The sequence below is a fragment of the Perissodus microlepis genome, chromosome 11, assembly GCF_051167445.1.
Source record: "Perissodus microlepis isolate ML-2025 ecotype Zambia chromosome 11, ASM5116744v1, whole genome shotgun sequence".
Taxonomy (NCBI): domain Eukaryota; kingdom Metazoa; phylum Chordata; class Actinopteri; order Cichliformes; family Cichlidae; genus Perissodus; species Perissodus microlepis.
The window spans coordinates 35611898-35639857 of NC_140471.1; the positions used below are offsets into that span (position 1 = coordinate 35611898).

Sequence of the window (27960 nt, forward strand, 5' to 3'; positions counted from 1 at the left end):
CCACACCCCCGCCTGTAAGCCTGACCAGTTACAGCTTCCTGTTTCAAAGCGGCCACACCCCCGCCTGTAAGCCTGACCAGTTACAGCTTCCTGTTTCAAAGCGGCCTCACCCCCGCCTGTAAGCCTGACCAGTTACAGCTTCCTGTTTCAAAGCGGCCACACCCCCGCCTGTAAGCCTGACCAGTTACAGCTTTCTGTTTCAAAGCGGCCACACCCCCGCCTGTAAGCCTGATCAGTTACAGCTTCCTGTTTCAAAGCGGCCACACCCCCGCCTGTAAGCCTGATCAGTTACAGCTTCCTGTTTCAAAGCGGCCACACCCCCGCCTGTAAGCCTGACCAGTTACAGCTTCCTGTTTCAAAGCGGCCACACCCCCGCCTGTAAGCCTGACCAGTTACAGCTTCCTGTTTCAAAGCGGCCACACCCCCGCCTGTAAGCCTGACCAGTTACAGCTTCCTGTTTCAAAGCGGCCACACCCCCGCCTGTAAGCCTGACCAGTTACAGCTTCCTGTTTCAAAGCGGCCACACCCCCGCCTGTAAGCCTGACCAGTTACAGCTTCCTGTTTCAAAGCGGCCACACCCCCGCCTGTAAGCCTGACCAGTTACAGCTTCCTGTTTCAAAGCGGCCACACCCCCGCCTGTAAGCCTGACCAGTTACAGCTTTCTGTTTCAAAGCGGCCACACCCCCGCCTGTAAGCCTGACCAGTTACAGCTTCCTGTTTCAAAGCGGCCACACCCCCGCCTGTAAGCCTGACCAGTTACAGCTTCCTGTTTCAAAGCGGCCACACCCCCGCCTGTAAGCCTGACCAGTTACAGCTTTCTGTTTCAAAGCGGCCACACCCCCGCCTGTAAGCCTGATCAGTTACAGCTTCCTGTTTCAAAGCGGCCACACCCCCGCCTGTAAGCCTGATCAGTTACAGCTTCCTGTTTCAAAGCGGCCACACCCCCGCCTGTAAGCCTGACCAGTTACAGCTTCCTGTTTCAAAGCGGCCACACCCCCGCCTGTAAGCCTGACCAGTTAGAGCTTCCTGTTTCAAAGCCGCCACACCCCCGCCTGTAAGCCTGACCAGTTACAGCTTCCTGTTTCAAAGCGGCCACACCCCCGCCTGTAAGCCTGACCAGTTACAGCTTCCTGTTTCAAAGCGGCCAAACCCCCGCCTGTAAGCCTGACCAGTTACAGCTTTCTGTTTCAAAGCGGCCACACCCCCGCCTGTAAGCCTGACCAGTTACAGCTTCCTGTTTCAAAGCGGCCTCACCCCCGCCTGTAAGCCTGACCAGTTACAGCTTCCTGTTTCAAAGCGGCCACACCCCCGCCTGTAAGCCTGACCAGTTACAGCTTCCTGTTTCAAAGCGGCCACACCCCCGCCTGTAAGCCTGACCAGTTACAGCTTCCTGTTTCAAAGCGGCCACACCCCCGCCTGTAAGCCTGACCAGTTAGAGCTTCCTGTTTCAAAGCGGCCACACCCCCGCCTGTAAGCCTGACCAGTTAGAGCTTCCTGTTTCAAAGCGGCCACACCCCCGCCTGTAAGCCTGACCAGTTACAGCTTCCTGTTTCAAAGCGGCCACACCCCCGCCTGTAAGCCTGACCAGTTACAGCTTTCTGTTTCAAAGCGGCCACACCCCCGCCTGTAAGCCTGATCAGTTACAGCTTCCTGTTTCAAAGCGGCCACACCCCCGCCTGTAAGCCTGATCAGTTACAGCTTCCTGTTTCAAAGCGGCCACACCCCCGCCTGTAAGCCTGATCAGTTACAGCTTCCTGTTTCAAAGCGGCCACACCCCCGCCTGTAAGCCTGACCAGTTACAGCTTCCTGTTTCAAAGCGGCCACACCCCCGCCTGTAAGCCTGACCAGTTACAGCTTCCTGTTTCAAAGCGGCCACACCCCCGCCTGTAAGCCTGACCAGTTACAGCTTCCTGTTTCAAAGCGGCCACACCCCCGCCTGTAAGCCTGACCAGTTACAGCTTCCTGTTTCAAAGCGGCCACACCCCCGCCTGTAAGCCTGACCAGTTAGAGCTTCCTGTTTCAAAGCGGCCACACCCCCGCCTGTAAGCCTGACCAGTTACAGCTTCCTGTTTCAAAGCGGCCACACCCCCGCCTGTAAGCCTGACCAGTTACAGCTTCCTGTTTCAAAGCCGCCACACCCCCGCCTGTAAGCCTGACCAGTTACAGCTTCCTGTTTCAAAGCCGCCACACCCCCGCCTGTAAGCCTGAACAGTTACAGCTTCCTGTTTCAAAGCCGCCACACCCCCGCCTGTAAGCCTGACCAGTTACAGCTTCCTGTTTCAAAGCGGCCACACCCCCGCCTGTAAGCCTGACCAGTTACAGCTTCCTGTTTCAAAGCGGCCACACCCCCGCCTGTAAGCCTGACCAGTTACAGCTTCCTGTTTCAAAGCGGCCACACCCCCGCCTGTAAGCCTTACCAGTTACAGCTTCCTGTTTCAAAGCGGCCACACCCCCGCCTGTAAGCCTGACCAGTTACAGCTTCCTGTTTCAAAGCGGCCACACCCCCGCCTGTAAGCCTGACCAGTTACAGCTTCCTGTTTCAAAGCGGCCACACCCCCGCCTGTAAGCCTGACCAGTTACAGCTTTCTGTTTCAAAGCGGCCACACCCCCGCCTGTAAGCCTGACCAGTTACAGCTTCCTGTTTCAAAGCGGCCACACCCCCGCCTGTAAGCCTGACCAGTTACAGCTTCCTGTTTCAAAGCGGCCACACCCCCGCCTGTAAGCCTGACCAGTTACAGCTTCCTGTTTCAAAGCGGCCACACCCCCGCCTGTAAGCCTGACCAGTTACAGCTTTCTGTTTCAAAGCGGCCACACCCCCGCCTGTAAGCCTGATCAGTTACAGCTTCCTGTTTCAAAGCGGCCACACCCCCGCCTGTAAGCCTGATCAGTTACAGCTTCCTGTTTCAAAGCGGCCACACCCCCGCCTGTAAGCCTGATCAGTTACAGCTTCCTGTTTCAAAGCGGCCACACCCCCGCCTGTAAGCCTGACCAGTTAGAGCTTCCTGTTTCAAAGCGGCCACAACCCCGCCTGTAAGCCTGACCAGTTACAGCTTCCTGTTTCAAAGCGGCCACACCCCCGCCTGTAAGCCTGACCAGTTACAGCTTCCTGTTTCAAAGCGGCCACACCCCCGCCTGTAAGCCTGACCAGTTACAGCTTTCTGTTTCAAAGCGGCCACACCCCCGCCTGTAAGCCTGATCAGTTACAGCTTCCTGTTTCAAAGCGGCCACACCCCCGCCTGTAAGCCTGATCAGTTACAGCTTCCTGTTTCAAAGCGGCCACACCCCCGCCTGTAAGCCTGATCAGTTACAGCTTCCTGTTTCAAAGCGGCCACACCCCCGCCTGTAAGCCTGACCAGTTAGAGCTTCCTGTTTCAAAGCGGCCACACCCCCGCCTGTAAGCCTGACCAGTTACAGCTTCCTGTTTCAAAGCGGCCACACCCCCGCCTGTAAGCCTGACCAGTTACAGCTTCCTGTTTCAAAGCGGCCACACCCCCGCCTGTAAGCCTGACCAGTTACAGCTTCCTGTTTCAAAGCGGCTACACCCCCGCCTGTAAGCCTGACCAGTTACAGCTTTCTGTTTCAAAGCGGCCACACCCCCGCCTGTAAGCCTGACCAGTTACAGCTTTCTGTTTCAAAGCGGCCACACCCCCGCCTGTAAGCCTGATCAGTTACAGCTTTCTGTTTCAAAGCGGCCACACCCCCGCCTGTAAGCCTGATCAGTTACAGCTTCCTGTTTCAAAGCGGCCACACCCCCGCCTGTAAGCCTGACCAGTTACAGCTTCCTGTTTCAAAGCGGCCACACCCCCGCCTGTAAGCCTGACCAGTTACAGCTTCCTGTTTCAAAGCCGCCACACCCCCGCCTGTAAGCCTGACCAGTTACAGCTTCCTGTTTCAAAGCGGCCACACCCCCGCCTTTAAGCCTGACCAGTTACAGCTTCCTGTTTCAAAGCGGCCACACCCCCGCCTGTAAGCCTGACCAGTTACAGCTTCCTGTTTCAAAGCGGCCACACCCCCGCCTGTAAGCCTGACCAGTTACAGCTTCCTGTTTCAAAGCGGCCACACCCCCGCCTGTAAGCCTGACCAGTTAGAGCTTCCTGTTTCAAAGCGGCCACACCCCCGCCTGTAAGCCTGACCAGTTAGAGCTTCCTGTTTCAAAGCGGCCACACCCCCGCCTGTAAGCCTGACCAGTTAGAGCTTCCTGTTTCAAAGCGGCCACACCCCCGCCTGTAAGCCTGACCAGTTACAGCTTTCTGTTTCAAAGCGGCCACACCCCCCGCCTGTAAGCCTGATCAGTTACAGCTTCCTGTTTCAAAGCGGCCACACCCCCGCCTGTAAGCCTGACCAGTTACAGCTTCCTGTTTCAAAGCGGCCACACCCCCGCCTGTAAGCCTGACCAGTTACAGCTTCCTGTTTCAAAGCGGCCACACCCCGGCCTGTAAGCCTGACCAGTTACAGCTTCCTGTTTCAAAGCGGCCACACCCCCGCCTGTAAGCCTGACCAGTTACAGCTTCCTGTTTCAAAGCGGCCACACCCCCGCCTGTAAGCCTGACCAGTTACAGCTTCCTGTTTCAAAGCGGCCACACCCCCGCCTGTAAGCCTGACCAGTTACAGCTTTCTGTTTCAAAGCGGCCACACCCCCGCCTGTAAGCCTGACCAGTTACAGCTTTCTGTTTCAAAGCGGCCACACCCCCGCCTGTAAGCCTGACCAGTTACAGCTTCCTGTTTCAAAGCGGCCACACCCACGCCTGTAAGCCTGACCAGTTACAGCTTCCTGTTTCAAAGCGGCCACACCCACGCCTGTAAGCCTGACCAGTTACAGCTTCCTGTTTCAAAGCGGCCACACCCACGCCTGTAAGCCTGACCAGTTACAGCTTTCTGTTTCAAAGCGGCCACACCCCCGCCTGTAAGCCTGACCAGTTACAGCTTCCTGTTTCAAAGCGGCCTCACCCCCGCCTGTAAGCCTGACCAGTTACAGCTTCCTGTTTCAAAGCGGCCACACCCCCGCCTGTAAGCCTGACCAGTTACAGCTTTCTGTTTCAAAGCGGCCACACCCCCGCCTGTAAGCCTGACCAGTTACAGCTTCCTGTTTCAAAGCGGCCACACCCCCGCCTGTAAGCCTGACCAGTTACAGCTTCCTGTTTCAAAGCGGCCACACCCCCGCCTGTAAGCCTGACCAGTTACAGCTTCCTGTTTCAAAGCGGCCACACCCCCGCCTGTAAGCCTGACCAGTTACAGCTTCCTGTTTCAAAGCGGCCACACCCCCGCCTGTAAGCCTGACCAGTTACAGCTTCCTGTTTCAAAGCGGCCACACCCCCGCCTGTAAGCCTGACCAGTTAGAGCTTCCTGTTTCAAAGCGGCCACACCCCCGCCTGTAAGCCTGACCAGTTACAGCTTCCTGTTTCAAAGCGGCCACACCCCCGCCTGTAAGCCTGACCAGTTACAGCTTCCTGTTTCAAAGCCGCCACACCCCCGCCTGTAAGCCTGACCAGTTACAGCTTCCTGTTTCAAAGCCGCCACACCCCCGCCTGTAAGCCTGACCAGTTACAGCTTCCTGTTTCAAAGCGGCCACACCCCCGCCTTTAAGCCTGACCAGTTACAGCTTCCTGTTTCAAAGCGGCCACTCACCCGCCTGTAAGCCTGACCAGTTACAGCTTCCTGTTTCAAAGCGGCCACACCCCCGCCTGTAAGCCTGACCAGTTACAGCTTCCTGTTTCAAAGCGGCCACACCCCCGCCTGTAAGCCTGACCAGTTACAGCTTCCTGTTTCAAAGCGGCCACACCCCCGCCTGTAAGCCTGACCAGTTACAGCTTCCTGTTTCAAAGCGGCCACACCCCCGCCTGTAAGCCTGACCAGTTACAGCTTCCTGTTTCAAAGCGGCCACACCCCCGCCTGTAAGCCTGACCAGTTACAGCTTCCTGTTTCAAAGCGGCCACACCCCCGCCTGTAAGCCTGACCAGTTACAGCTTCCTGTTTCAAAGCGGCCACACCCCCGCCTGTAAGCCTGACCAGTTACAGCTTCCTGTTTCAAAGCGGCCACACCCCCGCCTGTAAGCCTGATCAGTTACAGCTTCCTGTTTCAAAGCGGCCACTCCCCCGCCTGTAAGCCTGATCAGTTACAGCTTCCTGTTTCAAAGCGGCCACTCCCCCGCCTGTAAGCCTGATCAGTTACAGCTTCCTGTTTCAAAGCGGCCACACCCCCGCCTGTAAGCCTGACCAGTTACAGCTTCCTGTTTCAAAGCGGCCACACCCCCGCCTGTAAGCCTGACCAGTTACAGCTTCCTGTTTCAAAGCGGCCACACCCCCGCCTGTAAGCCTGATCAGTTACAGCTTCCTGTTTCAAAGCGGCCACTCCCCCGCCTGTAAGCCCGATCAGTTACAGCTTCCTGTTTCAAAGCGGCCACACCCCCGCCTGTAAGCCTGATCAGTTACAGCTTCCTGTTTCAAAGCGGCCACACCCCCGCCTGTAAGCCTGATCAGTTACAGCTTCCTGTTTCAAAGCGGCCACACCCCCACCTGTAAGCCCGCTCCTGTGTCTCGTTCCCTCATTACTTCCTTGTGTATTTCAGCCTTGTTTTTTCCTCTGTCCGTTGTTGCCTCTCAGGGCTGTGTGTTATCGCCTTATTGTTAATTTTGAGTTCTGAGGTTCCACTTGAAGGTTTTGTGTTTTCCCTGTTTGTAATTTTAGAGTTTTTGCCACAGCCAATAAAGCGGCCTCTTGCTGTTCAAGCTTTTGTTTGAGTCCTCATCCTGCCTGCAACACAGCCAACCTGGACAGTATCGGATCGATACTAGCCTGATCAGATCAATACTTCTCTCCTCTGAGTTCAGCTCGTGGCTCCAGTACATCAGAACGCAGACGTGGCTGTGCAAACGCCGCTCTGCCCGTCCTCCACTAACATTTTGCATTTTAGATGTTTTAAAAAAGGCCTTAGTTTTAGAGGAAGTCTAAACATAGACACCAGGGGGCGCTGCAGAAAGAGTTTAATGTCTTTAACTTTACGTCTGTTTGAAAGGCTTCGATCAGTTGTTGGTTCATAGTTTCGTCAGCTTATTATTACCTTTATTCTGGATATTTCTGCTGATATTTTCCGGTGGAGCGTTGTGACTATCAGCTGGATTTACAGTATTTATATTTTGTGTTGCGTTTCCCTCGGCTCTCAGTTTCCTGTACTTTTCCCCTGAATGACCCTTTTGATTCACAGGTAATTGATTAGTCAGAGACATGTACAGCAGGGCAATGATTCAATTTCCCCATTAAAGTCTAAAACCTCAGTGACATCACACCACGCTCCAGCCAATCTGGTCGCTGTTTATTAACCTCAAATCCCAGGAACACTCTTTATCTACAGGTTATAAAGTCAGAGTGTCTTCATGATCTTTGTCATTGTGACTCGGCTCAGCTGCTTCATCAACAGTCCTCTAATGGGGTAAGACTCTCCTGTGTGTCTGTGTTAGAGTTAAAACAGAAACTCTGTTACTGGCGCCTTGTAAAACCTGATGCTTGTACCAGGCACCAGAAGCTTTTCCTGGGTTTGGGACGATCAGCTCAGGACTCTGTGTGAAGTTTCCTTTCTCATCTGTGGGAAACAGCAGCTTTAAATGCTGTTTCTTATTTGTTGGCTTTGAATTCTCCATTTATTACCTGTTCTGTTCTTATACCAGTGTGAATCCTCCCAGTCAGATGTGACTCTGTAGCTGGGAGCTGTTAGGCTGTGAGGTTAAATTTTCTTAAAAGGGGGTATCCACCTGTCAGACTGTTGGTGGTTTGCACCCTGGGAAATTAACCTGCTTTACGGTCACACGTGTAGTATTTAGAGAAAAAAGTAAGTGCATGGTTAAAGAAAATGTTTCATGTTAACAAAATGACAATTTTTTTAATCATTTGGAAATAAAATGTTTTATTGTGTTTGAGCATGTATTCATATCTTTGTGGGGACCAAAAACTAATAATTGACTATACTTGAGGGGACCAACAGCCTAGTGGGGACCAGAATCCTGGAAGGCATTTTTACACTCAAAATGTGGTTTTTGTGTCAGGGTTACAATTAGGTTATGTTTGGGGAAAGCATTACGTCATTTAGATGCCCCCACAAGATATGAATACCCGAGTGTGTGTGTGTGTGTGTGTGTGCTGGCACACTGGAATATTCATTCACTTTTATTTGCCTATACAGTAACACATTTTTGTGTAATAACACTCGTACGTTCTGAATGTTTTACCGTTGCGTAAGAACCAAGTTTATGTTGTGACCCCGGTCTACACTTCTGTACGCTGTAAATCCTTTAATTTATTTATTTTCTGCGTATTATTCATTTCTTTAATTTAATTATTCTATTTTACTTATTTCTTTGTAGTGAAGTAAGAATCTTATTGCCCAGCGTAACCTGAGTGGTGCGGAGGACAACAAACTTCTTGATTCAAAGTTTATTGCAGATAACAGTAACTAACAGTAACCTTAGCTACTTCTGAAGAAATTATGATGGGACCTTAAAAAAAATTACTATGTACAATAATGGATTTCTATACATTTTACATCAGATGAAAACGTTTGTTGTAAGATTCAGATAATTATTTATTAAAGCGAGACATTTTAAATGAGAATAAGAAAGTATTTCTTTGTGCCCCCCTCTCCCTGTTACTGCCCTACCTGCCCCCCTGGCAACACTTTGCTAGACCCGCCCCTGCACAGTTACCAGCTGTCAGCTACTTAGAAAAGGATCCTGGTGTTATTTGTCTCTCAGAAACAGTTCATAACTTCAACTCATTCATGTCACCTAAAAGGTAAACCTGTTTCTCCATCACAGCTCTGATGATTCAGTAAGGACATCTCCTGGTTTCACCTTCATGTTTCCCTCTCACCAGATAACCAACCGATATCATGACCAGCAGCTTTACAGCTGTGGCTCCAGCAAACATCAGCTGATACTAGAAATTAATATTAAATAAATTCTAACAACAGCTGATCAAGCTTAAACGTGCTGCTGCTGTTTAACGCGACATCGGCTGGTTTCCTCTTTCTGGTGCAAAGTGGGCGATAAACAAACAAGAGAGAAAAGCCGATCAGCTGATCATTGATCAGTTTCATGATTGAAGGAGCAACAGGAGAGGGAGGGGAGAGAATGAGAAGAAGAGGCAGCTGTGCAGCAAAGACAGAATAAATTCAGTTCACCGCCTCGGGTCTCTGCTCCTCCTGCCTTTCCGTCATCCACCTGCCAGCGTGTTGCACCTGCTGGCCTCCACCACTTGCTAATGTTACTGGATCTGTGGAAGCTCCGCCATAGCCACCACCAAACAACTGAGTTATTTTTACACATCTCCCTTCATCTGGCCAATCCACCACCTTTCAGTGTTTATACCATTACAGGAAAAAAAACGAAAAAGAAATAAACCATCGGCCCATAAAAACGAAAAATCACCACCGGCCCACCGGGCCAGTCCAGCTATGCATGTAACCCAACTAATACCTGTGGTCAGTGCTTAACTTTAACGTTGCGAAGCTGCCAATTTACCGCTCAGTCTACATCCCCACCCTCACCGATGGTCACAAGCTCTGGGTAGCGACCAAAGGATGAGGTCATGGATACAAATGAGTTTCCTTGGAAGAGAGTTCGGCAGAATATGGATGGATGATTTCAAATGATCCCAGTCTGAATTGTGGGATTATTTCCACTTCATCCATGTTGAGTAGTTTAAATAGACGTTGCTGAAAATCAAAAACAACAACAAACAAATAAAGAAAAAGTCAAAAAAAGTTCCCTCATGCAGAAAACTGTAAAATACTGATTAAGTGTCTGAAATACAGAAAGTTTATCTTGGTGCAATAGTTTTCCTCGTGATGTTTTTAGGTGACTTATTGAAGGTGCTTTCCATTTTCCACAGAGACGACTTGTAAAGCTGAAACTCTGATGATGTAAACTCAAGATCATTTTCTCCCTGTAAAGTCTTCACGCCGTTTCTCTGCGCTCTCGTTTTAAAGAAAGGCCTTTGTGCTGCGTCTGAGCCGCTGTGTGCTCGGCGGCTGGAGCGGATGGTGCGATGAAAGACGATTTTCATGCTGGCTTTGGTCGAACAGTCATGAGCTTTGTGGAGGCTCGGCAGCTGACTGCCTCATGCTGATGTGAAGGTTGAACTCTGGAGTCGTGGAGGCGAGTCTGATCTGTGACCTCTGTTTGTTTTTTCTCAGATTTGGCAAAAGAGAAATGTCATCTCATCCAGATCATGAGGTGAGCTAAGAGCGAACATACTTAGGCTTCGCCCAAACGTTTCTCCAGCTCCTCCACAGAAGAGGAGGAAGGGATTTGATCTGTGGAAACATGAGCAACAAATGATGAAATACAGAATGAATGGGAATAAAAGAACAACGTGATCTGTGTTTGTATTGATATATATGTATGTGAAAAAGTATTTGTGAGGTGGAGGTGGGCTCGGATCATTGTCCTGCTGCATAACCTGAGTGAGCTTTAGCTCCAATGCCCAAATATTCCAGTATTCCCAGTTCCAGCTTTAAAAAAAACCCATTGTAGTCCTGATGAGGTGTAACGGTTTTCCTCCTCGTGTTTCAGACCAATGCCGTCCTGAGAGCTTCCCATCTGCCTCTGGTTCGCTCAGCGTTACAGATGGTGACTTCGATGTACTCGGGGGTCAAAGCTCGCAACCGTCTGCTGGGTCTGATGGGAGGAATGGCCGAGGTCGGAGTTCGCAGCTTTTCCCAAGAGGCCATGAGACGAGCCACGCCCCTCCTGCAGAGTTTGGAGCCACAGAGTACGTGACAGCACTGCTGGCACCGTTAGCTTCATCTCAACTAATCACAGTTTCACTGCCTCTGAATCGTGTTTGTCTTGTTCTCCACAGTCGATGTTGCCAACAGTTTTGCGCTCGTTGGTCTTGATCACCTGGAGAAAAACTATCCGATCCTGAACCAGTCAACAGACGAGGTCATTCCGCTTTGATACCTGCTACAGATGTGATGTTTCTGTTGTGGTCATGTCACAAACTTTTCTTTGCACCGCTGCCAGTTAAGGTAGCGGTAAATTTCTGCACTAGAGTACGAGCGAGCAGCCAGGCTGTCGAAACAACAGGATCCAACGGAAAAAAAGGCTCAGCATTGTTTTAAAAGGCTATACACGGATCATTTAAAATCGTCACCTTTATGTAAAATTAAAGTAATAAATGTAGTTTTTCCATCCAGCTTAAAGTCCTTCAGACATCACTCAAAGGATTCAGTTGTAGTTTTCAGGTGTTTTTAAAGTGTTTGTCTAGAACAGGACACCTGGGGGCAGAAATCACCTGGAGAAAGCCTCTGGGCACTTCCTGCTCAGCAGCCGACACACGCGGTCAGAGAGATGCTCTGAGGAGGTGGTGGAAACCAAACCTCGAGTTAAAAAGATTCATCAGGCAGGCCCAAACAGGACTGTAGATAATTGTAAAGTGTCTCACATGCTTCAGCTGCCCCCAGGTGGTTCGTATCCTCCAACATTTGCAGTGTCTCTCAGCCTGTTAAAGGCTTAATGTGCAAAGACGACTCTTAAAAACAGTTTACAATGTCAGGGAAGGCTGCTGCCTGATGTTACAGGGACTTTAAATCGCTGTAAATGCCTGCCTCTGATCAGATTATGACTCACCTGAAGGACGCCTTCTTCCTGACCCTGGATGACGTGCAGCTGTGGGTGGTGGACGGCCTGGACGCAGCTCTGGATCAGCTGGAGCGTCTGGCCGACGTAGGCCGGGTGGCTGTGCAGCAGCTGCAGAACACTCAGGTGGGCCAGGCCGCCATGTCGGGACTCGATGACGTGCTGAGTCGCCTGGAGGACGCCACCGCCTACTACCTGCCCCTCCCACCCACACTGCGTGAGTATGAGGAGGGTTGTAGTGCTCTTTGGCAAAACAGCTATTTTTCTGTAAGTCTGAGAGATTTTTGCCGCAGCTAACGTTGCCTCACCTGTAGTTATCGTGTTATCACAGAGAAATGCATCACTGCAGCTCATATTTCAGACGAGATTATGGAAAATCAACGTTTTTCTGTGGGAAACGTGTGTGTGAGTGTGAGTTCATATCTTTGTGGGGACCAGAGATGGGCAGTAACGCGTTACTGTAATCTGATTACTTTTTTCAAGTAACGAGTAAAGTAAGGGATTACTATTGCAAAAACGGTAATTAGATTACCGTTACTTTCCCGTAGGAACGCTGCGTTACTGCGTTACTAAAACCGTGATTTTTTTGCGAGAATGTCTCATGACAGTGACGTAAGCGAGTGCGACGTTCGTGACAACAGCTGTGTGCAGATCAACAGTGGATCATATATCGAATGCAGGAGAGAGTATGAGCGTGCAGCGTTTAAAGCGTGGAAGTACTGACCTTACTTTGAGTTTGATTCCATAAAAAGTGACAAAAACATTAGCGTCCTTGTGCGTGGGAAGAAAACTTCTTTTTACACCGAAAAAAACCCCCTAAACAAGCGCCGAGCAGCTATGATGTAATGGGAAATTCACAGAGAAACTCGTGGATTCTTCCACTGACCGCCGCGGCACACCTGCACCAGGGCAAACCTCCGCCTGCCCCACTCCTGCTTTACAGGTGAAAATAGAGCAACAGGACCGCTAGTCTTTAACTTTATTTACTTTCTGCTGTGTTTTACTTGCATCTATTTGAAAGACTGAGTGTAAACACACAAAATATTTTATTTTATGTGCTGGAATGTGCAGAAAATAGGTTTAAATGTTAAACTAATTTCTTCAAGTCAGAGAATGTTGCATATAATTTAATTTTTGCTTGATGCATGAAGTTAAAAGATTAAAACGGATAAAACAAGTTTTAAAAAGAGACTTTTCCATCTGATTACATTTTGTATGATGGATTATGTAGAAAAAGTAGAATTGGGCTGAAAGATCTATCACTTTATCACCTATTCAGGTTGTAAATCGTGTTTTTAAAAAGTAACTAAGTAACTAAGTAATTAATTACTTTTGAAAATAAGTAATCAGTAAAGTAACGGGATTACTTTTTGGGGGAAGTAATCAGTAATTAGTTACTGATTACTTTTTTCAAGTAACTTGACCTACACTGGTGGGGACCAAAATCCCCACAAGTTTGAAGGCATTTTTGAGACTCAAAATGTGGTTTTAGAGTCAGGGTTACAATTGGGTTATGGTTAAGGTCAGGGGCTGGGAAAGCGTTATGTCAATTAGATGTCTGCACAAGATAAGAATACTTGACACTGTGTGTGCGTGTGGGATATTTTTCTGCAGAATTCAACCAGCAGAGGGAGCCGAAGCTCTGCTGACTCCCCAAACTGCTGCTGGCGACTTCAGCTCTTTATGCTGATAATAGCCAACGAACCAATCAGAGAGCAGAGTCCTCAGTGTCACATGTTGACGCCAATAACACTGAAGGTGACAGGATCAAAACCTCACTTCATGTGACACTCTGAGGAAATTTCTAGACTGAGTGTGTTTAACGTTTGTCTTTATATCTATGTGAGGCCTGGTTGAAACTTTAAAACAGCGAGGACATTTGAGCTGTGTCACTGAAAGCGTTTTTAAAATCTTCTTATAGTAGGTCAGGGGCGTCAAATGCAAGGGCCACACCAGGAAATGAGACCAGACATGAAGTTTCTGAACATGCTTTAATGTCATGTGAAATGCACGTCCTGCCCAGACTCCAGTTCAGCATGAGTTCTGACAAACGTTACTTTTGATGGCTGCTTGCTGTAACCTATCTTTATGAATGCAAAGCCTTCTGCCTCTGAACGTCTCTGCCGTCCATCAGGTCAGGAATGGGAGCTGAGGGTGCAGCAGTACGAGAGTGAAGACGATGGCGATGAGCCCAGTATGTGGACGAGGGTCCGCAGCCTCCTGCTGACTCTCAGCCTGCAGCTTTATCACCGCCTGATGAAGATCAGAGAGCAGCTGCAGAGAGCCGTCAGGACGATGGGAGACGCTGCCGACAAGGTGAGAGCAAACCAAACTCCCGCAGAACTTGGTGTGTGATGTTTAACGTGAAGGGAAACACGACAGAGTTGTGGGGTTTGTTTAGGCGACCTGAATGCCAGTGAGAGAGGAAATCAGATGAGGATCCTTTTTTCATGGGATCTAATCCACATAAACCTAAAAGAGGAACCAACTCTAAACTAAACTACATCTAAACATGTTGGAGGATCTCAACAGTTCCCCCAACGAAATGGGAAGTCCAGAGAGCGTGAGTTCTTAGAAATTCTTTCACATACCCAGCAGACATTCTCGTGTGGACCCACTTTTGGTAGCTGTGGGTGAACTGTGGGCCTGTGTGGGCGGGAAAAAACCCACACTTATCCCACACTGACCTGAGTGGCTGTGCTCACAGCAACTTTGTCCTTTGGGGCCTCAGAAAGGGGCTTCTATGGGCACACTACTACACTGCCCAACTGGGGCACATCTGGACCTTATAATGCAGGATTCATTCCATGTAATCTGAATCATGTCCAGTAATTTGATTGAGAAAATTAAAGAAGCCCCCCCCCCCAGCTGAGTTTGGGCTGCAGATAAAAGTATAACAATTCAGATGTAGCTTCCAGGTCCTGTCTTCTGACTTATGACCAGCAGGGGGCGATATCTATGGTCTCCTAGCTTCTCTGGGCTCGGCCGCGTGGTTCACATGATACTGAATAAAAGTTTTAGTCAGTTTTGTAAACATTGCGTATTTTAAGACTCACAAAGGAGGATTATCGAACAACAACAACAGCCAACAACCTCGAAGTTTGATGGTCCCATCGATTTAAAACACCACGAAGGCGATGATGAAAAAACACATCACAAGGTCAAAAAACAGGACTTCAGGACCCTGGGGCTGATGTCACCAGAGGAATTAAAACGTTTAAACCTTTTCTAATGATGATGATGATGATAAGTATCTGTCAATCACACTTTCCAGGTTTTTACTTTATGTTTGAATGTGAGGGGACTGACTGTGACAGTCACACTTTAAAAATACAAACAAAAGTCCTCATAATTATGACGAGCACACGAGGAAATATGTCCACGTGGGCCAAACTAAACTGCATGTTTCTGTGTCCAGAGATAATTTGAGTCCAGTGTGTTCTCGTTTTTTTGTTAATGTTAGTTTCAGTTATTTAACCTCCTAAGACCAGAACTCTTCCACAGCAGCATTTTTAATTTCTCTTTGATATTTGGGCTGATTGGGTCCTGATGAATGTAAAAACAAAGAGTTAGCAGATTTTTTTTTTTGCCTAATTTTTGTTTCTAACAAAAATAAGAGCCACATATGAGGATATTCGTTTAAAATTTTGATAGAACAGTAGCATATAATGTCCTCGTAAGTGGATATCAGGCCCTTGTAGAGCAAAATTGAGTATTTTGGTCTAAATAACCCAAAATGTGATGTCAACATATGTGGACACCAGGTCCTAGGAGGTTAAAGCCGCAGCTTTTAGTTTTCTGTGTAAGTTTTAGTAGCGTTCACCTTTGACTCGTCCTCCTCAGTTTATCCTAAAACCCCCACGTTTCTCCTCCCAGCAGCTTTTATGACTCTCAGACTGGGACGTTTCTGTCATTTTCACCATGATAGAAATCTTCTGCCGTCCAGAACAAACAAACGAGGAGACGTGAAGCAGCTGCTGTAAGACGAGTGGTCTCGTATATCTAGCTCTGTGAGGACCAGTTGTTTAAAAATGAAAGCAAATTAGCCAAACACACAGGTCTGTCTGAGGGTTCAGAGGTCGACACGCGAAGTTTCGGATACGGGCCCAAAAAGTCCAACCTGTTCAAAGTATCTTTCTTTTCTTTTTATCCAATTCAACATAAAATATCCAATAAATCTGAAGAAACATGATTCAGAAGTGACTGTGCAAACCAATGAAACCATCCCAGAAGCTATGGGATGAAACTGCACTTAAAATGGGACGTAAGACATTAAAAAACACCTCATGCACGCCTGACAAGTCAGAAATGTTCCAACTTAAGAATCTTGGAACATTTTGGCCAGTTTGTCCAGAAAGTCCTAAAAATGAGCACATGGAAACCTGAAAAACAGCCCTACAAACTGAAATATGAAACGTCAGACAGGATAAGAGCTGCAGGATGTTTCTCAGACACCTACATGTGTGCTCATTACACCCGGGAGTGAAATCAAACCAGAACAACGTGAGCTGATCAAAAGCCCGAAAAACTGTCAGATACCAGAGGACTGAGAAGTTCTTTAAAAAGCGCCAAAGTGTGTGTGTGTGTGTGTGTGTGTGTGTGCGTGTGTGTGTGTGTGTGTGTGTGTGTGTGTGAGAGATGTGCAGGACGAAGAAACAACTCGTGTGTCCAGTCACGTAGCTGCCGCCAACACACACACACACGCACACGCACACACACACACACACACACACGCACACACACACACGCACACACACGCACAGCGGGGCGGTTCAGTCCAATCAGACTCAGTTTGATCGATTACAGATTAGCGTTGTTATGTAAGCAGATAAATTGAGAAACGAATGACTTCATGTTTTAAACGAGAAGAATCCAAAGAGAGAAAACGTGACTCGACACTAAAACATTACTGAATGAAACCAATGGGAGGAAGCTCCAGCCTGCTTGGTGCAGGTGTTGCAGGCACACCTGTATTCACGGCGCTGTAATGGCAACAGGAAACGGCTCATAAAGACATCTCCGAGGTCACTTTGACTTTGGCCTCCGGGCCTCACGTGTAAATGTTTTTAGGGTGTGGATGAGAACAGAAAATAAATATCAGCGCGTCAGTTTAGATGTCCTGCTGTTAAAGAAAACATAAGTGTTCTCTGAATAGCGAGGGATGGATTGATGGCACACAGATGGGAGTCTCCTGCCTTCAGGAAAATGAGCTCCATTAAAGATAAATGGATGTGCTTCCTCAGCAGACGGCTGTAATCTAAGTGGAGCTCGCTGCCTACGTGCCGCGTGGAGCGTCTGAGCTGATGGGGCGATAACGGCCGAGTGTGGTCTGCTCAGACTCACGGCCTCAGCTTGTTTAAAACATCATCAGCGACATGCAGAGCGACACAGATCTACATCATGATATCCAGCCTCTGCCCTCAAAGTGCACAATGAGAAGTTTATCTGTGGGTGATTTTCACTGTATTTCACAGATGCAACATGTTACTTTATGCTCTCACTGAGAAACACTCATTACACTACACTCAGTGTTTGTACAGTAGCAGTTTTTGTAGCGTTGCCTCTACAGGAGACTTTAAATCAAGTGCAGACTGTCAGCGTCACTTCAAGGAGTTTAAAATTTGTCATGAATTGTTCAGGACTTTCATTCATTTTTATGTACAATAACTGGACAGACTAACTTTAATTTTAAGGACTGGTTTAACTACTTTAATACTAGTCAGTCTAAACTGTGAGGCGCTTTCACCTGCTGCCATTCATGCCCACGCCATCACACTGCTGGTGTCTGCTTCAGCTCATGAGCTCTTTCTCTGCTTCTGCTTTTCCCATCATTCAGCTCCAACTTCATCTTGGTTTCTGTGCCGGCTTTTTTTCTGGCTAATCCAAGTTTTCCTAAGTCGGGTCTGTCCTTCTTGTTCTTCAGTGGAGTGCAGTCTTTCGTAAACTCTGTATTTCCACTCATGTCCTGATTCAGACCTCATCATCGGCGTTCTTCACTCGCTCCCATGTTGTGCAGAGGTTTTCTTAAACAAGGAAAGAAGTCTGCACCATGATTTGTCTCCTGTGTGTTTCAGACCTTTCAGTGTTGCTGATCCCGTTGGTGGATTCCTTCTTTTTGAGACTTTTTGAGCAGATTGTGGATTTTTGCTGTTCTTATTTTGGTTTAATTTTGGTTTTTCATGGTAATAATGGCCACCTTCAACTGCCTGTCAGTCAATTGTTTAAGTACCTTTAAACTCAGGAGTTTAGATCATTCCTAAACCATTAATACAATTTTTTCTTTTATGCAAATGATAATTCGCACTCAAAACACATCTTGATAGTTTGATTTAAAACCCACAGTGTGTGTGTTTGTGTGTGTATTCATGTCTTCTACTTTTAAGATTAGGCTTCAAACTTTCCTTTTTGCTAAAGCATATAGTTAGGGCTGGACCAGGTGACCCTGAATCCTCCCTTAGTTATGCTGCAATAGACGTAGGCTGCCGGGGGATTCCCAAGATGCATTGAGTTTTTCTTCTTCACTCACTATGTGTTAACAGAACTCTCTGCATTGAATCATATCTGTTATTAATCTCTGTCTCTCTTCCACAGCATGTCTTTATCCTGTCTTCCTTCTCTCACCCCAACCAATCACAGCAGATGGCCCCGCCCCTCCCTGAGCCTGGTTCTGCAGGAGGTTTCTTCCTGTTAAAAGGGAGTTTTTCCTTCCCACTGTCGCCAAAGTGCTTGCTCATAGGGGGTCATCTGATTGTTGGGTTTTTCTCTGTATCTATTAATGTAGGATCTACCTGACAATATAAAGCACCTTGAGGCGACTTTTGTTGTAATTTGGCGCTGCATAAATAAAAATAAATTGAATCTTTGTGGGGAACAAAAATTGGAAGTTTACTATACTTAGATGTCCCCACAACGATATGAATACCCGACGCGTGTGTGTGTGTGTGTAAAGATGCACACAGAGGATTGTGAAGTTATTTGAATGAAAGGAAGAAAGTAAGTAAAAGTAAAATTTATTTATATAGCACATTTCACAGATAAAAATCACAAAGTGCTTCACAATAAGATCAGACATACAAGTTAAAATTAATTAAAAGCCCGTTTGTATAAAAATGTCTTCAGCTGCTTTTTAAAGGAGTCAGTAGAGTCTAGACAGCGTAAAGACAACGGCAGGGAGTTCCACAGCCTAGGTGCCCGAAAAGCCCAATCCCCACGTGTTTTAAACCTACTACGTGGGACCACCAGTAGCCTCTGACCTGAAGACCTACGTGCTCGGGATGAAGCATGAGGTTTCAACAGGTCAGAGATATACTGGGGAGCTTCACCGTGCAGAGCTCTAAAAGTTACAACTAAAATTTTAAAATGAACCCTAAAATTTACAGGCAACCAATGAAGAGAAGCCAAAACTGGAGTAATGTGTGACCTCTTGTTTGTACCAGTTAAAAGTCTTGCCGCTGCATTCTGTACAGACTGAAGGCGAGCCAGAGCTGATTTGTTGAGACACGTAAAAAGACCGTTACAATAATCCAAACGAGAAGAGATAAAAGCATGAATCATCTCAAGTTCTGCCTTTGACACCAGTCTGAGTTTAGAAATGTTTCTTAGATGATAAAAACAGTTCCGGACAGGTTGTTTAGAGAGTTTCTCAAGAGACACTGAACTGTCAAATATAACACCTACGTTTCTGAGACTCGACTGAAATGAAGGGTCTAAAAAATGTGACAATGTTTGTCTAGATCAGGGGTAGGCAACTCCAGGCCTCGAGTGCCGGTGTCCTGCAGGTGTTAGATGTGTCCATGATCCATCACAGCTTATTTAAAGGGCTAAATGACTCCTCAGCATTTCTGAAGTTCTCCAGAGGCCTGGTAATGAACTAATCATTTGATTCAGGTGTGCTGACCCAGGGTGTGATCTAAAACCTGCAGGACACCGGCACTCGAGGCCTGGAGTTGCCTGCCCCTGGTCTAGATTGTGTTTGTGCATTATGTCGTCCCGATCACTGAGCCAAACACTGACTGCGTCCAGTGTTATTGTAGGTCTCTATCTTACCGTATAAAACGCCTTGAGGCGTCTGTTGTTGTGATTTGGTTTTATAAAATCAAACTGATTGAATTAGACCTGCTGCTGAAGCTCTACGTGTTGCTGCTTTGATAGCACCATTACTGCGTACAGCGCCACGGGAAAGCAAAGACCTTCACAGTTTTGGTGCAGCCTTCTGAACTGAAGCATCGTGATTCACCGCATGCAGTAGAAGTAGTGAGGAGTGAAGTTAGTCAAGGCCAGAAAAAACGATAAAATGAGTTGGATGCCCTAAAATGTTTCAGCTCTTTGAGTTTTAATGAGTCTTTTATCAAAAGCATCTTTGGTGTGAGGAAACACTGAACTCTATCCTTTCCCCTGTGAAACATGAAAGGCTTCTGTGGTGTTTTTACTTCACAAGTGAGCAGTTTGTTTCTTCTTGCTGGTATCTGGGCGTCCTGTGAAAGGCACGTCGCAGTGACCCTGCAAAAGCCTCTCATCTCCTCCACAGTGTGACTTATAAGCACAGGCTGGTCACATTTCTGAGGCTCGGCTGTGGGTGCAGCCATCCTGTTTCATTCAAACTAATGAGGACGTGTCTCTGCAGGTGAGCTGGTCAACATGTTGTTGTGTCAGCAGCAATCAGCCGCCTCATTAGCCTGTCGCTGTGCGCTCACGTGTTCAAGTGGCTGTTTGTCAGCAGCACAGAAGTTCACGGCCCGCTGTCTCTGTTTGACCCAAATACCCGAGCCCCAAATTTCCCAGGACAGACCTGAGAACATTTTGTAGAAAAACAACAATCTCTGCGTAAATATCTCGTTACACATCCTGGCTTGTCTCTGATTGGTCGGCTGATGCTCAGTCAGCTGTCACTCCAGTAAACAGGACCAAAGACTGGAAGCATAAATTCCAAAATGTTCCTCCTGCTGTTTATTTTTAGCACCACTTGCTTTTCTCCCAACTTTTTTGCTGTGAATACTTTTCATGAAATAGTAAAATATCTCAGTTCGAATATGAGTTTATGAGATGTGCAAATTATTGCATTCATTCTTGTTTACATTTTACACAGCATCCAAATTTATCTGCAGTTTGTGTTGTATGTATGTTATATGCAATTACATTGGCCCAAATCTAAATTAGACAGAGTTTTGTCTCTCGGTGAGCCCTGAGTGTTTAACCTGCAGAGACGAAGTAAATGCAGATGAGGCAAGGAAGAGAAAAAGGGAGCGAAGAAGGAAAGCGGCAAGTATAAAAGAGAAGGTGGTGAGGGACGTAAGAAAAATGAGAAAGGAAATGATGTTTCACATAAAGGATGATGGGATAGAAGGTTGTCTGTGTGTGCGGCTACTGCAGGTAGGGGAAAATCTAGACAGTGTGGAGTGAACGTCGGACAGGAAACAATCAGTGTCCTGATGTATAATTCCACTTTGATCCTTTTCCTTTTAAGTAAGTGATACAGATTGTTGCTGTGAGCCTTTCTGGAGTGAGGCAAACAAACATAATTCCTCTTATTAATGAACTTTCATCCACATAATGCAGTGTTGCCACAAGTTTACAGGCAGGGGAAATAAATGAATGGTTGTTTTTATCATCTAAGAGCCCAAATTCCAGGTTTGAAGCTGTTGGTTATGGACCAGATTATCTCCCCTGCGTCTTTTTGTCACTGTGATCCTGAAACAAGATATTTTTTATTAGTTTATAGTCTTCAAAAGAAGTATTCAGCTGGAGGCGTGGTTAGGCCTTCTTCTAAATACCAGCACAAACTGGAGTCCTTTCACATGTGAGTGTAGTTAATTCAGTGCTTTTCCTCCACAAAATAAATGCATCACTGATTACATTTGGGGACGTGTGACAGACGGGCCCTGATCTCATTCCTGCTGTTCCTGCCATCTTTGTTCCTGAGCAATCCCGCCTCACGCGTTGCTTTCTGTGTCCTCACGTGTCACTCTGCTTCCAGCTGGTGCTGGTCCAATTTTTCTCCCCTGTTGTGTCCCAGAAAATTTGCTGTCTCCGTAAACTCTGAGAGGTTTACGGAGAGTTTATGCCAAAGAAAGGACACGAGTGTCCCAGTTCGGGTATGGCACTCACTTATTACAGATTTAAGGAAAGTGCAGAAAGGCCCCACTGAACAGTAACACAGTATTTCACTACACAGATCAGAATTCATCACCGGGTTAAAGGAACTCAATCAAGCTGTTTGCGAACTTTCTTCATAATAACACCAAAAACTAAATCCTGGAGATCCTCGGGGTTCTGTGATCTGTTCCCAGATGGCGTTGCATGTTTGATCCACCTTCTCATTGATCCAGGCTTGGAACTGGGACTGGGAGTAGCTTATGACCCCATGAGGTTGGGTTTGTGTCTCCTCCTGGTCTCAGAATTGTTGAATGTGTTAGCCATGCATAGGTCCATTGCACCTGTCCATGATGGGTCATGTTTATGCTACTAACAGATACATGTATGTGTTTACTGTAAAACAGCTGTAAGGAATTCTGGTTTATGTGACAGAAAAGTTAAAGGAGGCGAAAAGACAGAAGCTGAAGAACAAAGCAGTTAGAGGAGTGAAAAAGTCCTGCCGAATTCTTCCGAGTTCATTCACTATTTGAGTAAGTTTACTGCTGAAGAGACACAAGATTCATGGATGTTCTAACAGCAGCACCTGTTCCCTGCAGGTTGGTCTGCTTCGGGTCCTCAAGTTGTCCGGCGACCTGCTGCAATTCCTGCAGGGCCTCCTGGTGGCGCTGGTGTACCAAGCAGAGGCCCTCAGAGAGGCCTCTCTGAATGCGGTCAGAGTTCGGGCGACCATGTTGGCAGAGCTGCGTGTGGTTCGTCAGGTCCGAGGAGTACCCCTCCAAATCCAGGAGCTGCTTCAAGAGCTGAGGGAAGTGGCCAAGATCAGCCTTCAGTTCGTGTTCAACACCACACCACTTTACAACATGGTGAGTAGAAAGCACCTGCAACACACCTGTAACACACCTGAGACATGTCGGGATTTCCAACTCCACTCCCCATTTGTTTTCAGCTGCAGAAGCCATCTCCTCAGGAGGTGGAGGAATTCTTGAACCAAGAGGAGCTTGTATCCGACAACTCGTCTCGTCGCGGCTCCAGTAACAGCCTCTTCCTGAAGGCCATGGACGGCCGTCCTCGCCGCCGCCGGAGCCTCCACTCCCGCGCCGCACGAGGTTCCGGGGGTCCTGTGAGCCCCGACCCAACCAATGGCTGTCGTCGCTCGAGTCTGAAGGAGCCCCAAGCCCCAGAGGTGGAGGGCACGCCCCTCCCTTCCGAAGGCGCCGCCCTTCGACGGCCATCTGCCGCCGAGCTGCTCCTCGCCCCGCTCAAACAGTTCGTCTCCCAGAGCCAGAAGGCCTTCGAGTACCTGACCCCCAACTCCTCCGAAAATGCTACCAACGCTACAGAAACAACCGACTCCTAAACACCACGCTGAGGTTTGACCCCACCCTTATCCCCCACCGACCGCGGCCTTTGACCCCGACCCCCCCGACCCCCGAGCGATTACAGCCGGCCACCTCAGTCCTGGATGATCAGACGAACCTGCCTCAGCTGCTACTGGTTTGTGCGTTCGTGTTCAGCCGCAAAGCTGTCACCAAATTATCATTTGATCGCTGACGCCGTTCTTGCTGTGGACAGGTAGCAACATGCAAAACCTACAAGACAAAGATTTTCTATAGTTTTAGTTCCTCATTAATCTAAAATTTGACCCACTGAGGCCAAATGTGTAGAATCATATTTATTATTGTTCATTGTAACGTCATGGATGAAGTGTTTAAAGGCAGGTTGTAGTTCATGTTTTTCATACTGCCATATCTTTCAGGAGGTTTTTAAGACAGAAGAAATAAAAAAGGGCCCAAGACCAATTCGTGTGGGACGCCTCCCAAAAAAACACCGTCACATGAATGTAGAGTATCAACCTGCATCAATGTAATTCCAGAGAAAACTCTGTCATTAGGTTTAATTGGGTTTAATGTCGAGCAAATAATCCCAGATCTGTTTCACATTTAGCAGAAATTGTTCTATATTTATTTCACAATTCTTCCCAATATGTTAAATGTATGCTGTTCATAATCTGCTTTGCTTTGTAGAAGAAAAGCCTTTAGCCACATTTCATAACCTTTTTCCAGTCACGGAGTTGATGAGATGTGACTGAAAGCTGTTTTGTTTTTTTGGTCAACGTGCAGCTTGGTTATGATGTTATTTTGTGTTTTGCTCCTGATAATCAAGCACTGATGCAAAGTAGTGATGAAGGCTCTGTGTTGTTGGTTGGAGATGTGTGGATGGGTTTGATACCAAGACTTGTTGGGTAGACGAATGTTCGCTAAGTTCTGAACTTTATTATGTAAAAAAGACAGATGCAGAAGAATCTAGTCAAAGTGATCAGTGGTGGTTGTAATTGTCCAAAATATCGAGCACTTTGAAATATTTCACGTTTAAACCTGTTAGGAAGTGACCCGTTTTATTTGGACAGAAATTTGCTGAAACTCATTTAATCTCTTTTAATTAATATAGTTTTGATCATTTAGAAGTTATCGTTGGTTTTATGGTTGTCACTCTTGTCTGTATGAAACCACTTATGTAAACGATGATCTGAAAGTGTTTCTGACTGAGCCACAAGTTCAAATAAAAGCTTCGTCAAACCTCAGAGGACTGAACAGTGACTTTGGTTCATGTTGTTTATTCAGGTTTGAATTTCAGGGGGGGAAAGTTTCTGTACAACACTGATATGAATAAATAGATTTATGTACAAAAAGAAACATTCATTTTACAGTACAGATAGGTTCTTTTGTTCTCATATATCCCAGATAGCTGGGGTCAGCTGTGACGGCGGGCCACAGAAACAGAGGTTTGGGGCCTTTTCATAGGACCGAAACTGCTCGTTCATCCTGGAGCTAAAAACAGACTGAACCCAGCATTCCTCCAGGTCCATGATGGTGTAAGTTTAGTGTCTGGAGAACCCGATAACCTGTTTGAAATCACAGAAAAAACGCTGATCGTCAGTCAGTGAGCGAGTTCACATCTAAACCAGTTTTTTTAATCCAACAGAAATGTAATTAGCTGATGAATTAAAGACGTCCCTCTGACACACAAAACTTTCAGACTACACAAAGACGTCCGACATTCCCACCAGGCTGCAGAGTCCTGATGATTTCAGATGTTTCAAGCGGAACTCGAGAATTCGTTGCGTTTTTAAAATATTTTCTGAAACAATGCAAATTTAGTGCATGCTTGCTACCTTAGCACGCTAAAGACTATACACAAGGCTAATGCTACAGTCAGTGTTTTTGCACATGTTTGGTCACAAACCAAAGAATGGAGCACATAATGTCGGCCCTATTACAACACTATTGGTTCAATAGAATGGTTACCAGAATTTAATCAGAGGAGGTTACATGACTGAAGTCAGTTGGATTCACGCTCTTCGGTGCTGGAAGAGTTCGTCAGCTCATCGAATGGAAGTTCAAACTGCATCCTGCCTGTGCGGCTAATGGAAAAGTCAGAGGACCACCTGTGTAATTAGGATTCATCCTCTGAGGAAGAAACTTCGTGTCAGTGTCTGATTAGTGCCGAGATATTCATCGCCTCTCTGCTAGCTGAGCTAAAGGTCTTCAGCTCCAGCTGCCCCTCTTTATTCTGAAACAACTTTTCTCTGACCAGCTTTACCGTCGACCTTCCAACAAAGAATCGTTCTCTCAACCTCCTCAGCCCGTCTCGTATCTGACCTTTGACTTCACTCAGGAGGCATCTGACAGGAAATTCTCGCCCTGACGTTTTCATCTCATCAGAATGAGCAAAAACAACCTTTGCATGTTGAGTCTACTCTGCCCGTTTCTTTGCAAACACTGCAGACACGCTCCTGACGATCCCTCGGACGCCGGCCATGCTTTTTCTTATAGCTCGCGTCTCTTTCACGAGGTCGACCAGGCGGTGAAACACCAGCAGGACGCCGTGGTACGTCTCCGCCGCGGACACCTCGAAGAAGCCACACTGTTGGGACAGGGCGAGCAACCGTCCCTCCTCGCCAGAGACGCTGCGGTGCCGCTGCAGGTCGCGTTTGTTTGCCACGATGATGATGGGGACAGAGGGCGGCTTCCTGCTTCGACGTATCTGCTGCAGCTGCTGCTGGACAACGTCGAAGCTGCTGCGATCACACATGTTGTAGACGAGGATCATCCCGTCAGCCCACTGCAGCTGTTTGTCGCTGACGGAGGAACTCTTCTCTCCGGGCTGTGGAGAAAGCAAACGCACAAACTCTAAAATTCATGCTCACATCATTATTTATGGTGTTAATATGCAAATTTATGCAAAAAGGTTCCCCAAACTAATCTGTCGAACTAAACTAACCACACGCTCGATATAAACGATTGGTCCTCAGTCTGCATTCTGTCTATTGACCATCAGGGGGCAACTCTTCTGACGTTGCTTGGTATAGAGCTCTATTGGAGACACTTGACCTATGACCTTAGCAAACACTTTCCCCATGTTTATTTTATTAATCATGTTTATCTCAGATTTAAGATGCCCTTTAATCACCATGGATACTGATGTATTCTAACTACTCCTCATAAGCATAACCATGCATGTGTGGTACCCGCTCCATCTTTAGCACTGACGTTTATTATATTTTTCAAATCTGTTTGCTCAGCCACAATTTGGGAACCAAAAAGGTGTTTTAATATAAAGGATCACATTTTAAAGAGCTGGAAATACACCTGTGTGTGTGCGAGGTGCAGCCAGGTGGAGACCTACCTGTGCATACTGAGAGTCCCAGATGTTGAAGCAGATCTCCTGCCCATCAATTCTGTCAACTCGGCTGTAAACTGACTCTGAAAGAACAAGAGATAAAGGGGAAGCGTGAATAAATATTCATAGTGCTGACACTGAGTAATGATTTCGATCAGTCGGAGCATGTGAACACAGACGTTCTCTCTGACTGAACAGACAGAGCTCTCACCGATGTTGCCGTACTCGCTGATGAATCTCCTGGTCAGAAATCTGACAGTGAGAGCTGCACAGAGAGAAAAGATCATTAGATCAAAGTAAAAACAGAAATCAGTACATTGAAATATGTTCATAGATGACTACAGAGCTGCTTCCTCTGAGCAACATTTGAGCTAGAAAACTAGAAATGAAGTGAAAATACGAGAAGAGAAACACAAAGAGGAGGATATTTCTAACGAATCAACATGAAAACATTCTGTAAGCAAACGTGAAATATTCTGGAAATGAGCCAGTTTGATCTTTACTCACCGGACTTGCCGACATTGTGAGCTCCGAGCAGCAGGATGTTCACCTCCACCCTCTGCTGGTTTCCCTCCATCGCCTCCATACGACTTTTCTCCTGTACCACCATCAGGAATCAGTTCAGGTTTGCTGACAATAGATGCCAAAGATCTGGAGGCGCCACTTCAGATCGCCGGCTTATGTACCCCGTGTGGGCGGGGCTTCGGAGCTGTGAGTCACAGCCCACAGTCTGACTGCAGCCCGTGCTTGGTGGAGGGTCTTATCTGGAGTCTTATTACAGCAGTAACGAGGCAGATATGGAGGCAGATATGAGGATCTTTGTGTACGTGCTTGTGTCGGTGTCTTTTTGAGGGTATTTCAGGACTTTCACTAACTGTGGGAACATTTTAGGACATTTTTGCACCACTCTGCATTGGTGGGTGGGGGTGGTGGTGATATAATGACCTTTCTCTGTTGTTTACAACCTTTCTGCTTTTATACCATCTGGCCTGTTTTGAAGTGAGGGAACATTGAGGGCGTGTCTCTGTCTCATTTTTCAGTTATTGGGACATTTTTGCATCGTGTGAAAATCTGCAGAGATTTGTGCAGCTGAGTTCGTCTCAGTGGGGAAAGACTATGTGCTGCAGAGTGCGTCGATTAAACGACGAGCTTCGTTTCTGTGCCTCTTTGGCTCCACCTGCTGGCTCCCAGCTGAACAACCTCACTCTTCCTGTTTTTCTTCAGCAGCCGCAGAACTTAACTGATTATTATTTTCCTCAACAAATCATTTAATTTGATATCAAAGGGGGATTAATTTCCAAATTTAGACCAAGTTATCTGATCTTTATTCATTACTGGATCCCTCGGGGCCATATTTGGTGTATAAATCATGCAGACAAATATGTGAGCTTTTTATCGTCGACTCTAAGACTCTCGAAGTCCTCCTCGTGTACCTAAAAGTTTACATTTAATCATTTTGTTTAAAAGCGGTTTGTCCCACCGCACGATTTTCAGCCTATCGAGAAATTTCAATAAGACAACGATCAAAGTCTCACGCGGTTTCCACAGCGGTTGGTG

At 47.0% G+C, this 27960-nt stretch overlaps 2 protein-coding genes across 3 annotated transcripts; one reads left to right on the forward strand and one right to left on the reverse strand.

Moving 5' to 3' along the window:
• The first annotated feature begins 7018 nt into the window (after nt 1-7018).
• Nucleotides 7019-24321, forward strand: plin6 (perilipin 6). Of its 2 annotated transcripts, XM_084944465.1 has the most exons (8): nt 7019-7427; nt 10185-10224; nt 10564-10762; nt 10853-10935; nt 11611-11848; nt 13766-13947; nt 22320-22586; nt 22670-24321. In XM_084944465.1, exons 1-8 carry the CDS (start codon nt 7372-7374, stop codon nt 23078-23080), a joined length of 1476 nt encoding a protein of 491 aa, XP_084800591.1. In that variant the 5' UTR covers nt 7019-7371; the 3' UTR covers nt 23081-24321. The 2 variants fall into 2 exon arrangements, with proteins under 2 accessions (XP_084800591.1, XP_084800590.1); XM_084944464.1 differs by lacking the exon at nt 7019-7427 and having other exon boundaries at nt 10132-10224.
• LOC146378414 (ras-like protein family member 11B) lies at nt 24294-27935 on the reverse strand. The gene is made up of 4 exons (XM_084944483.1): nt 26911-27935; nt 26615-26668; nt 26410-26486; nt 24294-25887 (listed from the first exon to the last, which is right to left on the reverse strand). Exons 1-4 carry the CDS (start codon nt 27011-27013, stop codon nt 25477-25479), a joined length of 645 nt encoding a protein of 214 aa, XP_084800609.1. The 5' UTR covers nt 27014-27935; the 3' UTR covers nt 24294-25476.
• Nucleotides 27936-27960: the final 25 nt, after the last annotated feature.